This window comes from Onthophagus taurus, chromosome 6, assembly GCF_036711975.1.
Source record: "Onthophagus taurus isolate NC chromosome 6, IU_Otau_3.0, whole genome shotgun sequence".
In the NCBI taxonomy this organism is placed as follows: domain Eukaryota; kingdom Metazoa; phylum Arthropoda; class Insecta; order Coleoptera; family Scarabaeidae; genus Onthophagus; species Onthophagus taurus.
Window position 1 is genome coordinate 17,698,124 of NC_091971.1, and position 16,511 is coordinate 17,714,634.

A 16,511-nucleotide genomic window follows, 5' to 3' on the forward strand; every position below is an offset into this window, starting at 1 on the left:
TCGCCTTTTCATTGCGATTTAATCACTGCGAATCTACCGATAAAAGTAGTCTCATTTGTTATGAACACAGTAAGCAAGTGATTTGTACCTTTTCATCAAAACAATTCTATCTCAAAGCGAGGAAAAATATTTGGAATTTCTGAAATTCTACTCCTCATACATCATCACATACATAGAACCTTCGAAACAACCTATAGTTCATTTTTTTTCTATAATACCTGCCAAATTGTAAAGTTGGCAAAATTAACAGGGAGTTTTATTTTATCATGTTTTGAAGTAAATATGTTATACTGACGTTTGAGCTTTCGTTATTCAAAATTGCATAAAAAATGTTGTGGGGTGTTTATTTGCCATTTATTTACCTAGAAAAGGTGTTTTGTTCTATTTAATTACTTTGTAGCACGTTTTTACAACAAACATGTACTTCATTAAAATCGTATTTATCTAAAAATTTATTAGTATTTTAACCTCAACTATTTAGTTACTGAAAATGTTACTAAAATCAGGAAAACAACATAAATTTTATAAGGGTCTTAGATAATACCAACAGAAACCCTAAAAATGTACATTGACAAGTATTATAGAAAAAAAAACCAACTATAAGAACAATTCTGACATGGCCAAAATATTCAATAACGTCACTTTGACTTGACAATTGTTGTGCCAGACAATGACAGAAGTAAAAGTATCATTCCAGAAGTAAGTCAGCTTTTTATAGTATCGAAAGTCACCAAATCAAATATAAGAGTTGATTTTTTGTATAAATACGACATTTATACAGGACACATTTGAATGATGTGCTCCGTATTTCTGGTTACCAGTTAAATATGATATGATATATTACATTACGACGAATTCTTGCCTTTCTTCCTGCCACTTGGGATGATTTGAGTTAGTCAAATATACAATCGCCGAATAAGAATTTGAAGATATGGTAACTTTAGGTATTTGTAAAGCTTCTTCATCTATTGTATTAATACTCCACATGGTGTCCAAGATAGATTCAATGTATTGACACAGTTGCGGCTATTGCAACTTACATATTGATAACAGTAAAATTTTCTGTAAAGTATATCTGGTAAGTTGATATCACCAAATATCCATTCGGGTTGTGCGAATTCACGTGAATCTGCTTGGCAAAAGTGCTGTTTAACCATTTTTAACTATGTCATAACTATAAAAATAAACACATTTCACACCATTAATAACTGAATAGATAACTCTTTGGCATCAACATTAAATCTTCAAAATACGTGTTTGATGGCAGTACAGTAAATTTCCTACATCACGCTATTTCTTAAAAAGAAATAGCCCTTCCTACTTAAATATAAATTCAATCGACAATAAAACGTTTACCATTATTGCCAAATTCTTTCTGAATTCTTGCAAATCTCTGCATTCCTTATGAACTGCATAATTATCATGCACCATTGATGGTTCAAACATATAATGGGCGCGGTATTCATTTAAAACGTAATCATCTCAACTTTTGATGGAGAAGCATATGGTGTTTGATCAATAATCAAATATTTCGCACACTTCTTATATGGTAAATTTTTCAAATCAACAATTTTTTCAAATCATAAGCTATTGATTGTTGCCTTCATTATATCACACAATTCTCTTTAGACATTAAGTTCTAATTTTTATCATTATAGAATGATCATGACCTCTTGAATTCATAATCACATAAAAACGAAAAGTTCAGCTTTTCTAAAACGAAGAGCTTTTGTTTAATACCTCATATCTCTCTAACAATAAATAATTCAGCTACTTTTCATCATTCTTCACATTTCGATATTCATCTATCACAACTTATACTTTCTTTTGGACAACAAAGTAATCTCTCACAGTAATCTTTACATCTTAATCAACAATTATACAAAATTTACTTTGCATCACTTACATATACTATGAGAAATATTTGAAGCTCAGCCTTTCACTACTCAGATATACATTGCAACCCTGATTGAACATTTCATATCGTTTCGTTCGCTCTAATCTGATAGACAACATCAATTTGAACCTTGAATTTTCTCCATATTCAGCAATTTATTCGGTTCATCACCCATCACTAGGAATATACATACAATGTAGTAGAATTTTGAATCAAACTTCAAAATTTTTCAACAACTGAGTCAACGATCCTCCAACATATTATCCAAGATATTGATTTCACTCAGTAAAAAAATCAATTTCTCTTTAAAGAAATTGTTGTGGATAACGAACACATAACTTGTAGTTGTAACAAGTTTAAAACCTTTCAACTGCAGTATAAATATATTATATTTTGTATCCACTTAAAGCAAATTTAATTTCTCAAACGATATTCATAGCAAAAAACGCCGATTGTATTTCAATATACTGAAAATTTCTACTTATTGCACAAGAGTATATTTTGAAAATTTTATGGATTCCCCTTTTTAGAGATGAAGAACAAGTGTCTATATGAATATTATAATTGGGGTTTATAAAAATAGCTGATATTTAATCATCTAGGGTCCAAAATTTAATCGTTCGTTGTGTAAAAAATCATGTTGAAACCACTTAATAATTGAATAACCCTACATATGTTTCTAATAATAGTTTTATAACGTCATTTTGTTATCAAAGATTAAAAAAATAAATTGTGTATTTAGGGCATCTTAATTAATTGACAACGCGTGTAAAATTTATCTTATAAAATAAGCAACGTTAAAGTTATATAAAAACCTTTTCACATTAAACTTAATTAACACAAAACCTTGCACGTAGATAAAGATATCCAATTATAAGGCAACCTCTAGTAGCAGCAGTTTAAGATACGTGATACATCTACGCCGATATCTGTTTACTTCTTATAAAACAACGTTTCGTAATTAGTGATCTGTTACTTGCGTATTTAATAAACGTACACCAGAACTAACAAGTGTCTTTAATATAAATGCACGTGTTAACCCTCGAGGATGAAAAAAGATTGAAAAAAATGTAAGTGCATAAGCTTCGGGGGGTCTTTCACGAAACGAAATCAACAACTTATCGACCCTTTGTGTGGTAATCCCTTGACAAATTTCACGTCCCGAAATGTGCTTTCAGGAAAAGTTTCAAACTCCCCGAATTCGCTGAAAGGTACCTGTCGTATATTTGACGGTTTCGTACGGAGGAAATTCTTTTTTCCAAACCTAAGTTACTCTTGGGCGGAAGTTCTAAACGACTCCAGTAAGTTTTCGAATAAAAATGACGACTTTGAGTAGAACAAAAAAAAGAGGGTAACTTTTTTTAAAAAATCACAACGATAAAAATCGATTAATCCGCTTTATATAAACTATGATGGATTAAAAGCTTCAATATCTATCTGTGTTTTAATGTACAATTGATGGAGAATAATTTTTATAAAAAATGTATTACAAATTGGTTTATTTTTCATTCTGTTTTTTTATTTAAATTTGTAATAAAAAAAATTAATCAGATAGCATCAAAGGGTTGGGCTCCGTAATCTCGTATGCAAAGGACGATATGCGTTCGTTGTATCGTTAGAATGTGAACAATTCCGGGATATTACGAATTTTCGAACTCGAGAGCTTTGAAGCTTTAGCGCTTTGAAGTGAATTGTTGTCACTCGATGTGTGTTGTAAAGAGAGGGAACAATTTTTTGTTTTGAAATATATGAAAATTTCGCAGCTGCCAATTTCACACAAAGATGAGAGACAAACGAGGAAGCATCAGTGAATTTTTTATTCATCCTACTAATGGATTTTGAGTGCTTTATTTCAATTCCCACCAGGTGGCATTTCAAAAGAAATTTTTATTTAACTTTATTACCTTAAGGATTTAACATTTTCCAATTAATTATTTAAGTTAGTCAAAGGAATAGAGTGAAATTGTGTAATCGCGAATCGCTTTGAATTTTCTTATAAAACAAAAATTGAGGTCAATTTAAAAGTAAACGATAAATCTAATGATAAATATCCGGAAATCACTCAGCAATGAGACGATATAAAATATTTATTTGATCGTTTTGAGTTTTATACTAGAATAAAATTAAAATAGGTCAACTTAATAAAATGTTTTTAAGAAATGAATTGGTGTTGACATACTAAGATATTCGTTATTAATGCGTGTTATGATTGATATTTTTTAAGACACAAGATATCTTAGTTTTAAAGCATATGTTTGATCTGATTTCCTAAAATATCACGTAAACTTGTCTATACTCGAGGTTGGCTTATTGATCTTTCTTTCTTTCTCACGCAAGAACAGCAACTAGGTCTCTACATCTGTTTCCAATTTTTACACTTTAACCGTTTAGGATGTTTAAAGATGTGTGTCACTTACGAACGTTTGACGTGTGTTTACCGAAAAGATAAATTACTTAAAGATCTTCACGACTATGTTGGTTAGAAAAAAAATGAAAGAACTGCTCTTTATCTAGACCCGGTTTGTCTTAAACAGGTGCTACTTTATTTATAGATAGATAAAACGAGTATGAGATAATTTGTTTATTTTTAGGATGAATATAAACAAACGTACCTTAACACTACCAATGTTTAAAAAGAAAATTTACAAAAATATGTGGTTATATATTTTCTTAAAGATAAAGAATTTAGATCATTGTAACTCAGAAAAATGTTTTAAAATGAAACGAATGTAACTGTTGTGTTATATTAAGATTGCGATAAAATATTATAGATAAAAGCGGTAACAAAGCATAATAATAAGAAAATCAATGAGCAATTCATCCTTTCTTACAATGACAAACTTATCTGACGATGTACAAGTTGCAACAATGAGATTGTCTCACATTTATCGCGGCTTAAAGCAGAATCATAGATTGTTGCGTTAACTGTTGTACGAAAATATATTTGTTCTTATATTTAAATAATAAAATTGAAAAAATTATAATTTCAAATTGATCTTAAGGAGCTATCAACAAGGAGAACAGAAATATCCCCATAAAATAATATAAAGCATAGGTACTTACGGAACTATATCAGATATTAGTTACCACATTGCAGCAAGAATTTCTTTTGGTCCCTAAAAATGTTTAACAAGGTCGACGATAAAGTATTTCGATATTATTTAATAATAAATTTTTTTGCATAATTGTCAGCCATAGATATTAGAAGCTATAAAAGAAAGACGCTTTTTGTTGGCTAAATTTAACAACTCTCTGGAATACATACTTTCTTTATCGAGATGAATCCTAAAATCTTATGGTTCGATTTTTACCAAAACCAAAGATTCCTTACAGTTGGCATAACAGAAATAGTTTTAAGCAACGCCAAATCTGCTACTACAGCAGAAACTGCTGAAAGTTAGTCAGTAATAAATCAATTCTTTCAACAATTTTTCAAGATATCTCAGTACATGTGTATGTATGTGTCTTAAATTCTGAACGAGATATCCTACAAGCGAGGGAGATTGCAGTAACGATGCTTGTGTTAGTTTTTAAAAATTAGTGGGAAGGCATCATTTGAATTCTAGAAGTCTCGAAAAGTACAAATGAAAAGGTTCTGGTTTTTAGAATGTTGAATGAAAAAAGGAAGAACCTTGGTTTACCAGAAATGATAGGTAAGGGGGGATAAACCAGCCCATGTTTAAGATTATGTTTGTTTAATTGTTGTCAAAAAAAGTCTCCTTTATCATAATTCAAAATATGTTTTTCATACAATTTTTGGTCATTCTTTATTTCAAGTTAGCGTTTATATTTCAAAAGACAACATCGTTTATATGATAGATTTAACAGTAGGTAAACAGTGAAATTTGATAAATTAAAATTTATTGATATTAGGTATGAGATAAATGTGCATTATGCAAATATTGATATTTTATTCTCGACTATTTGATTTGATTATAACATAAAATTGATAGTGTTGTTTTGCTTGAGAATGCTATTCAGGAAGCCTTTCTACAAAAACAGGTTTTGGTAGCGGTCTTTTTGACATAGGAAAAAGCATATGACATGACATGGCGTCATGGAATAATGGTTCAATTGCACACGTGGGGTTTACGTGGCATTTTGCCTATGTTTTTCCGTTCCTTTTGTGTCAGAGTGGGGAATGGGATCTCATCGGAGCATTTGTTGGAAAATGGCGTTCCTCAGGGTTCTAGTTTAAGCGTGGCCCTTTTTCTGATTGCTATGAATGGTGTAATATCCAATCTTAACCCAGAAATAGGAAGATCTTTATACGTGGATGACCTTTGTATATATTTAAAAGGATCCACAGTACAACAACTTAACCTGCCACCAACACTATATTAGAAAACACCATGTCTTTGAATTTACAAAGTATCCGTATTGGTGTTGTTCCTGAATTTAAATTCTTGGGGATTATATTCGATGCCAAGTTACGATGGCAGAGCCATATTCGGTACATTATTTCGCGTTGTCGGAAATCATTAAATCTACTGCTCGTTTTATCTGGTACAAGGTGGGGGGCTGATACTACAGTGCTGAAGATGTTGTATAAAAGTGTGATATTACCTGTTATTGATTATGGTAGTATGGTGTTTTCCTCTGCAAGAATAACCGTACTCAAAAAACTTAATGTAATACACAATCTTGCAATACGGTACATACTTGGAGCTTTTCCCACAAGTCCGATTCATAGTTTGTATTGTGAATCTGGTATTGCTCCTCTTCATCATCGGCGTAATTGGCAAATTCTTAATTATTTTATAAAAAAACGCATACAACCTGAGCACCCAATCTCTATATTGTTTTCCCAACATCCACCTGTGTACAGATCAACAGCCACAAGACCGGCAGAAGTAAGGGCCAAAAAACTGCTAGGAACTTTAGACTTTACGATGCCTTATCGAATTTACTCCTTGGCAGTTAAATAAACCCGTTTTCAAATTAAATCTTACATGTTATGCTAAAGAGAGTACACCACGGCAATTACTTAGAGCTGAATTTAGAAATATAATTAATGCCTATGATGATGCTGTTTTTATTTATACTGATAGTTCCAAAAAGGAGAGTGGTGTTGGTTGCGCGTTTGTGGTTGGGGATAGGGATTATTTATGGAGCTTACTGAGTTTTGCGTCTATCTCCTTTGCGGAGTTGTATGCCATCTTCCAGGCTTTGTTATTCATCCGTATGAGTCATAATGGAAATAACTTTGTTATAGTTACAGACTCGTTCAGTGCTGTTAAATCATTACAAGCAATATGTCCAAACGAACCGATGATTGGAGAATTGTTACATGTTATCTTGGTTTCTGGAAAACAGATCGTATTTATTTGGGTACCGGGTCATATCGGCATTGAGAGTAATGAAAGGGCAGATAAAACAGCAGGACACGGGGCTGACAGTAACAGTATTGACGTCAGTGTATGTCGTCATAAGGCAACTTAAATCGCTAGTATATAACAAGTAGCAGAATGACTGGCAACACAGTGAAAGTTTTCTACACCGTATCAAACCCTTAATAAAACCTTGGAATCAGTCCATTATCTTCAATAGATCAGAGCAGAAATGAACCTAATGAAACTAGCGTGATTACATATAGGACATACACAACTGACTTCCGGTTATTTGCTAAAACGAGAACCAAGACCTGCATGTTTGGGCTGTGAAGTTCATCTCACGGTAATACATATCCTACTAGACTGTGAATTATATGCCAACGAGAGACAATTACATACTATCTCATGTCTGGATGATGCATACGCGAATCCTGTTAATTTGGTTGAATTTTTTAAGTCTATTGATTTGTTCCATCAATTATAAATACGGTGAGCGCTAAAGATCTTCGCTATCGAAGCGCTTCCAATATCAATAATAATAATATAACATAAAAGTTGGATTACTCTCACAATACTTCATAAAAAAGACATTAAAGTACAATATCTTCAGACAGACAGTCTTCAAAGAAAATCGCGATATCTAAATATAAAGTTAATATTATACGAATGTGTAAAAATGAATTAAATGTCATTGCATATTAACAAATATATTTTAATGATATGTTTAGGAAATTATAATAATTGTTCAATATTAACACATTTATGGTTGTTTCTCACAAATATTCAGTTCCGATTTTATATGTTTTGAAATTTAATGCGTGCTCTTACAAATTTTGATGCCACCCTCTATTAGAAGTTAAACGACCTTAGCCTGGATTCTTATTGGTCGTCATAGTTTCGAGATATTTTTAGAGGCGATAAGTTTTTTTTTCCAATATAGCTAGAGGTCATCAAATCCTTCTAATGTGAGTTCAATGCATTATTTGTATTAATCACAAGTGTCTTGGTGTTTATTTTTTTTATGTGACAAGTAAAGAAGCAAAGTTAGCTGTAATTCCAACAGATAGTAAAAAGTTTCAAGACGTCCAGAAAATAGAAGGTTTTTGCAAAAATTTACTGCTGTTGTAATTGATAATTGAGATGGTTATTCGAAGCTGGATATAGGAGGTTAAGGCTCTCCAATGGTTTTATATGACTAAAAATGATGACGACATAACTGATAATTTTGCTAATATTGTTTCGAAAGTTACATCTTTAGCTTTGGAAATTCAACAAATTGAGATTCTCAAAATTTGATGGGAATGCAGAGTACGTAACAGCAAATTGATATCAATGATGTATTATCTTACCAACAGATATCATGCTTTAAGATATTTCAAAAATAAACTCGGTATTCGATTTTATTTGATCAGCATATCAGCGCATATTTATATTTGCACAATTACGATTTCCAGATTCTCGACTTTCCCAGCAATTCCTACCAGTGATGTATGTTTATTTACACACTGTCATTAAAAAGAACATACAGGTGAGAAATTAGATAAAATATAAAATGTTTGAAATCAAACATGCAATTCCAAATATACACTTGTGTAGTCTTGCATGAATAGTCAGATAACACAACTAATAACCAATATCGCTTTAATAGAAAAAGCTTCGGAAAAAAAATTATTATTATTATTATTTACAATATTGCAATGAACTAGTTGAAGTCTTTGTGAAAACAGTTTGAATTAAAAGAGTGGCTATGAAAAGCAAACACGACAAAGTGTGCACATTGCAAATCTTACAATGAATAGTCTATTTGCGCAAACTTTCCGACATTTTTCATATTTCATTGAAAATTGCAAAAGACACATTGTTATAAAGAATAAAATAGAATCCGCCGTAATAACATTTATCAAACAAATTATTGCTAATGGAACTAAAGCTGCAAAAACTCGACGTTTTTACAAAACCACAAAACATTTGCGAACTAGAAGCTATGCAACTAAAGTAAATAAAAAGCTATGAAAGTCGCAGGTGTTTTAGATGAGTGTCGTCAAAGAGATGTTCTTTTATTCTTCTTATGCTTCTAGTATCTAGGAGTAATGTGGATAAGTTATATAACGGCATTATGAATATCTTATTCATTAATTCGATATTATAGAATAACTTTGTTGAGATTTGTAATCATATTTCTGATATAACAAACGGTTTTTTGTGGGTTTAACTTTGTTGTTTATCAGTTCTTCAAGTTATGAAATTTTGTTTTCCTTATAGTTATTTTCCAGATAATTAGATTTATAGAAATGTTATGAATTTTGCATAACGATTTGTCATTAGCAGATGTTGCTGATAATACAACACGCTATCGATTTGATGCACTTCACTGAAATCGATGCACTTCAAATTTTAAGTGGATTTAATACAAATTAAGTTAATTATTGGAAGTTTTAAACAACTCTGATAATATCCTTAAGAAATAAACCAAATTAAAAGTAGAATACGAAAAAATTGGCATGTAGTGTATTATAATGATATACTATAATATAGTGTTGAGTTAACATCTAACTTAGGGTCGGAGGAACCCAAACAATCTAAAAATCTGATTCTTAAACCATCTATCTAATAATGGACGGTTGACAAAACTTCGTTTAATCTCATGGCATCGTGACCAAAAATCCCATCTCGATATATCTGAAGTATTTAGCTAAGATTTGCTTAAATGAATCATGTAAACCTGTTTAGACACATTTAGATACAGCAAGATGAGATGGATAATAAACCCTGTCATTTATCTCTTGTGGCTTGTAAATAAAACTTATTTGTCACATTGATGTTGAAACGTGATGCTGCCTACATTCGGAATTAGCTTCTATAAAATGTAGTTCTCTTGGGACTCTTGCTAAAAATATTTTATATATTCCTACGTCTTCTGCTCAACTACAATAAGCTTTTAGTAATTTAATGTAATAAGATTGGCAGCAGAATAGTCCAAGAAATAAGTAAAAGCACTTCCATTAAAATGCGAGATATTTCAAATTACATTCTCAGCCCTAGATGACTACCGCAATTTGTTAACTTCATGCTTAAAGATTTTAGATGATTTCGTTAAATGTCTCTACACTTTTAATTCAATAAGGCTTAACACATCTTACATCTTCTTCTTCTTCGTCGTATTCTCATAACTGAGAAGTCGTGATTTCATGTTTCTTTTACTTTATTCCTCCATAATTAGCGGTCTTGTGCCTCTTGAAGTGCGCTTTGAAGCGGAGTGTCTGTTATCTCTCTTACCTGGTCCAGACACCTGATTCTGCCTTCTACCTTTCCTTAGACCATTAATTTTTCCAGATATCTCCATCCCTTCTGATTATATGTCTTGATCTCGTGCTCATTCAGTATAGATATGTTAGTATGTCTATCTCTCCAGGGAATAAGCAGTACTCGACGCCAATTCGTAATATCTCACATATATTTTAGAATTTTAAAAAAGATTGTTGATAGTCCTACGAATATACCAGTCAAGTTATGGTCTAAAATATCTCTTGAAAACTGGATATGCAGCTAAAACAGCTCATAAATTGAAATCAAATTGCCAAGAAAAGTAGACTGGGTTACAGAAGCTTTAGCAGATTTAAACAAAGGTTGCAGATGATATATCTTATATTAACAAGCCATGAAAAGCAAGAAAAAGAAAACAACACTGTTTGATCAAGACAGAACAATGTTCAAAACCGTCAAAGAGGATCTAACTATTAAAATAAACACTGCAACATCTTCAGTTTCATTGATAACAATAGGTGAGTCTAGAAATCTGCTAGACGGCTTTGTAAGAAAAAAATATCATGGCAAATTAATTCTGAGTGAATGACGACAATGATGTTGACACGAACAATAAAATGATCAGAAAAGACTGATTTCACTAACGAAGCAACTTTAAAAAGAGGATATTTTAATTAATAATTGGCGATATTTCCTCAAGGATCCTTCAAGAAATGAATTCTATAGCGAATTTTCAAAGTTATCGATGAAAATTGCAATATCAAAAATGTTATCAAAACTTCAAATGTGTTTTCTCAAAAACTAAAAGTAATTTTTCAAAACGGGTTGGTTCATCAGAAAGAGGGCACTTTTATTAACACTTTGGGAAATTTTCATACTAACATTCCAAGAAATGGATTTTATACGAATTTTTACGAATTTTATACGAACAAAACTGTTTGATCAAGACAGAATAATGTTCAAAACCGTCAAAGGGGATCTAACTATTAAAATAAACACTGCAACATCTTATGTTTTGATTGATAACAATAGGTGAGTTTAGAAATCTGCTAGACTGCTTTGTAACAAAAAAAATATCATGGCAAATTAATTCTGAGTGAATGACGATTGCACTTTCCACTTACGATTACTCTTCAATGATGTTGACACGAGCGATAAAATGATCAGAAAAGACCATAACAATAATGACAAAATATTATGCAACAAAGTGCAACGCACCACTACAGACTCCTTTTTTCCACTACAGAAAAATCAGGAAAAAACTCATCCCCATATTTTCATACAATTTTATAATAAACTACGTGAAGAAATTAGAACCACAACAAGTTTACTAAACTTTAAACTCTATTTTAAATTTATAAAGTTAAAGCAATGTTAGTGGAGAAAGCCGGCTTCAGCTGGTGAGGATACCTAGTTGATTTAGTTATGTAGCGGTATTGAAGGCTCTGTTTGAAAGCTTAATATTTTCAAATCCTTAGATTGTGAGACTTATATTTCTCATCTATTTTGTACACTGAAACTGTTATTTACAACCCAATAATGTTAAATAAAGTTCTATCTTATGCTTTAAATTTTCTTATAGAATTGAATAGGAATTTCCTTAACAAAATAATAATTACGTTTAATTTGCACAAAACATTTTTTAATTTTTAATTTTTTTTGATAAACCTAGTTCAAAAATTGCTTACAAATCGGAATGAATGAAAATGCTGAATGAAAAGAATAAACCGGAGCCAGTTTAATGAGCGAGAATAAAACGGAAATTAAGCAATTAACGCCTTCGTTAAATCGTATCCCGAAGATACACTTTTTTCCCTCCCTTTCTCTCTTTTAGTGTCGTAGCAGAGTTTAATTGAGTGGCATTTAGAATGAAATTGTTGTTCGCAATTTGGATTCAGTAGATGTAACAAAGATACGGAGTACTCAATCTTTTACTTACTTTGAAGTGCCGTTGAAATGGTCGATAGAGATCCTTGTAAACTTCTCGAATAGCTTTTTAGTATCTTCGCAAGCTCTTTCTGTCCGTGTTTTCTCAATAAAGATTCTGCTTCCTGTCCGCAACAATCTCCGTTACAAAAACTTCCTGAAAACATTAAGAGATTTTTATTAATTTTATTGAATTTATTTAATATATAATATTAATTAAGTGATTGGTATATATTTAAAGAACATAATTGATTAAAATTGCAAAGATAAATAATTTAGGTCAGGCTTTAGAAAGTGGTCGAGCGTATAACTGGAGAGCAGCCCCTAAAATCGATATTGTACACCACGTGGCTGTTTCTTGGAGCCAGACTGTCTACGTCCAAAAAATCGTCGACCTTCAATACGAACTTTCAGTATCAAGTTTCAATATAAACTCATTCTAAGTTAAACTAAATAAAAAGACTAATATCCGTTTCAAAAACAAACAATTTAAAATTTAAATTTCAATTCTGTATGGTATTAAAAATAAATTTGCATATATAAATCACATTTTTAGATTGTACTACGATTTTAGAAAATCCTATTGTAAATTTTCCTCGAAAGAAAAACCTGTCACGGCTCATCACCGAAATAATCAGTTAGCCAGGCCATTTAAGAGGGTAAACCGACCGAAATCCATCCTCCCGGCCCATTTTCCATTTTCCTTTCCCATTTCGAAACTGTGGGCGAGCTCGACGGTTTACGTGTAAAATGGAAATTAGATATTTCAACCACAAAAGGCAAATTTGTAGCCTTACAACGCTGCAACGTTTCACCATTCGTCAACGACGTTGTTTCCCTCCCGTTGTTTCAACGCAACTTTACTGTTTCAACTTCGTATTACCATTTCATATGCATAGAGAAGAGAAAAAGAGACGGAGACACCACATTAATGCAAGGAGTTTTTAACATGATTAATTATGTTAGTTAGTTTTTCCCATTTTTGATTGACACCATGATAGTGTTTCTATTAAAATACATAAGAATCTTGTGCAATGTTCAAACAACGTCAAGTGTTAAATCTTATATACACATTCTCGGGTCGCAATAAACATAGAGAACAACGCAATGTGGGATAGTTCGCTTAGCGATCGTAAATTCCAAACACAAAACGCTATAGTTGCTATTGTAGACGTTATTTTTACCAACTGGTTAAGCTGTAGAACTGTTTGGAATAGCCAATGAAGGAGATAAATCTTGTACCAGTTTATGGGGCACGTGTAATTTGTGAATGAGGTTACCTTAAACTTTTTTATACACCTAAAATCTTTATTGTTTGGTACTAAAGAATTTATTCAAATCCTTCAACCTTGAAGGACGATTAATTTTTCTCAAAACATAGTGAAACAAAACCAAGTGATAATAAAGAGAAGGTTATGAAACAGTACGTCAATTAATAATAATGATGTAACACAATAACTTAATAGACGTGTTTAGATATGCAGTATGTGTTTTCAATGCATATAGTGACATGATATGTGCCAACGTAACGGTTGTTGTTTCAAAAATCCAAAAATAAAAAAGACAAATATATAAAGGTGATTAGTACAATGTTAAGCATATTTCCCAAGTTGCACTTTCTGCCATTGCAGCTAAATTTGTTTCAACTAGTAACGGTACAAAAGAACTAATTCACTGGAATGATGTTGTAATGAATTAAAGCTTGTTAAAAATCCTGAATTTCACAAACGAACAAAACACGTGGAAGTGCGTTACTATTTTGTTCATGAGTGATTTCAATTAAAAAGCATTGTTGAACACATTAAAGGTTTAATTCAATTAGCTAATATATAGTCGTTACAGAAAAAAAAAAGTATTTATCAAAAATAAAAGTTTAAAATATATTAAATACTGTCTTCTACCAAAAAACTAAAGTCTTAGGATCTTAGCAGTATATTATGTCAATCAAATCAGTACGATTGACAAATTTTGCAATCAGCATCATTAAAGTGATTTCGGTTTCTCTTCCGGTGTCCAAAAGTAGAAAAAATATTTTTTGCATCAAAGCATTGACTATCTGCAGCAATCTGAAAAGATGATGATTATGTCTATGTGGTTTGCAGAAGAATTTAGTTGAGCTGCAGAAATTTCGTGAACTCCAAGAGACATATTTTAATGGCTATTCATCTTCAGCTCATTTTTCATTACAGGATCGAGGTGTTACATCTTGGTGTTATTCTATGAAACTAGTCTAGAAAATGGCGACCTAGAACTAATTCTGACAGTTGATTTGGTCTAATCAGAAATTGATAAACAAGCCCTTAACATTTTGCGTGTATTACAAGTTTCTGGCAATATGTATCCCTACACAAAGTACAAAAACATATGTGCCGTAGCAAAGATTTTAAGAGCTTTCTAGCCCAATTGCCCTGATGACTACTATATTTTCTAAAGCGTAGTCCTAAAGAGCACGATTTTACAAGACGAAAATTGTGAAAATGATAAAATACAGCATTTTTGAGCGTACATCCACCGTTAAGGTCTACTATTTGAACAATAACAGCTGGATGGTGGTACAAAGAAAATTTATAACAGAGTACAAGATGAAAATAACATGGTCAAGTGTTCAAGATGTTGGTTTTTTGATGCTGTTTTAACTAACGAAGCAACTTTAAAACGAGGTTACTTTAATTAATAATTGGTGATATTTCCACAAGGATCCTTCAAGAAATTAATTTTATAGCGAATTTTGAAAACTATCGATGAAAATTGCAACATTGAATATTTTATCAAAACTTCAAATTTTGTTTTCTCAAAAATTAAAAGTTATTTTTCAAAACGTGTTGGTTCATGGGAAAGGGGGCACTTTTATTAACACTTTGGGAAATTTTCATACTAACATTCCAAGAAATTGATTTTATACGAATTTTTAAGATTTAATCGGCGAAAATTGCAAAATTCGAAAAAATTGTCGATCATTTCAAAAATTTATTTCTCAAGAACTCAAGAACTGAAAGTGATTTTTCAAAACGGCTTTTTGCATTAAAAATAGGATACTTTAATTAATAATTGGTGATATTTCCACAAGAATCCTTCAAGAAATTAATTTTATAGCGAATTTTGAAAATTATTGATGAAAATTGAAACATTGAAAATTTTATCAAAACTTCAAATATTGTTTTCTCAAAAACTAAAAGTTATTTTTCAAAACGGGGTGGTTCATTGGAAAGAGGACACTTTTATTAACACTTTGGCAAATTTTCATACTAACATTCCAAGAAATGGATGTTATACGAATTTTTAAAACTTAATCGGCGAAAATTGCAAAATTTGAAAAAATTGTCGATCATTTCAAAAGTTTATTGCTCAAGAACTAAAAGTGATTTTTCAAAACGGCTTTTTGCATTAAAAAGAGGATACTTTAATTAATAATTTGTGATATTTCCACAAGAATCCTTCAAGAAATTAATTTTATAGCGAATTTTGAAAATTATCGATGAAAATTGCAACATTGAAAATTTTATCAAAACTTCAAATATTGTTTTCTCAAAAACTAAAAGTTATTTTTCAAAACGGGTTGGTTCATGGGAAAGAGGGCACTTTTATTAACACTTTGGGAAATTTTCATACTAACATTCCAAGAAATGGATTTTATACGAATTTTTAAAACTTAATCGGCGAAAATTGCGAAATTTACACTTTTTGCATTAAAAAGAGGATACTTTAACTAATAATCCTAATAGATACTAATTCGTGTGAATGATGGAGTACTAAGTAATAGATTTTTAATATCCGGCCAAAGCCGGATATTTGGTAAATATCCGGTATCCGGCCGGATTTAAAAAAATGGCCGTATAGGCCGGATACCGGATAGTTACCCAATAACCCAAGGACATTGGCAAACTATTATTCAAAATCTAAATCTCTTCCTTTGCAAAATTCAAATACATGAGCCATTGGGTGTGGTTACCATTGAAAACTATTTTCGTTTTGCATACACTGTGGCATATCAATGGACATGAATATAAAGATAAAGAAGACCAAATTCAAATTGAAGATGCCGAACTAATACTTAATGATACACGAATAGAAAAAGTAGACAGAATCAAATA

At 31.3% G+C, this 16,511-nt stretch overlaps 1 protein-coding gene across 2 annotated transcripts in view; it reads right to left on the reverse strand.

Moving 5' to 3' along the window:
- Positions 1 to 16,511, reverse strand: part of LOC111414071 (division abnormally delayed protein) — a 196,182-nt gene that overhangs the window by 109,706 nt on the left and 69,965 nt on the right. For both annotated transcript variants that reach the window (XM_023045253.2, XM_023045252.2), the window contains exon 2: positions 12,434 to 12,577. In XM_023045253.2, the coding sequence (XP_022901021.2) occupies positions 12,434 to 12,577 (144 nt within the window). The remainder of the gene's footprint in view (positions 1 to 12,433; positions 12,578 to 16,511) is intronic.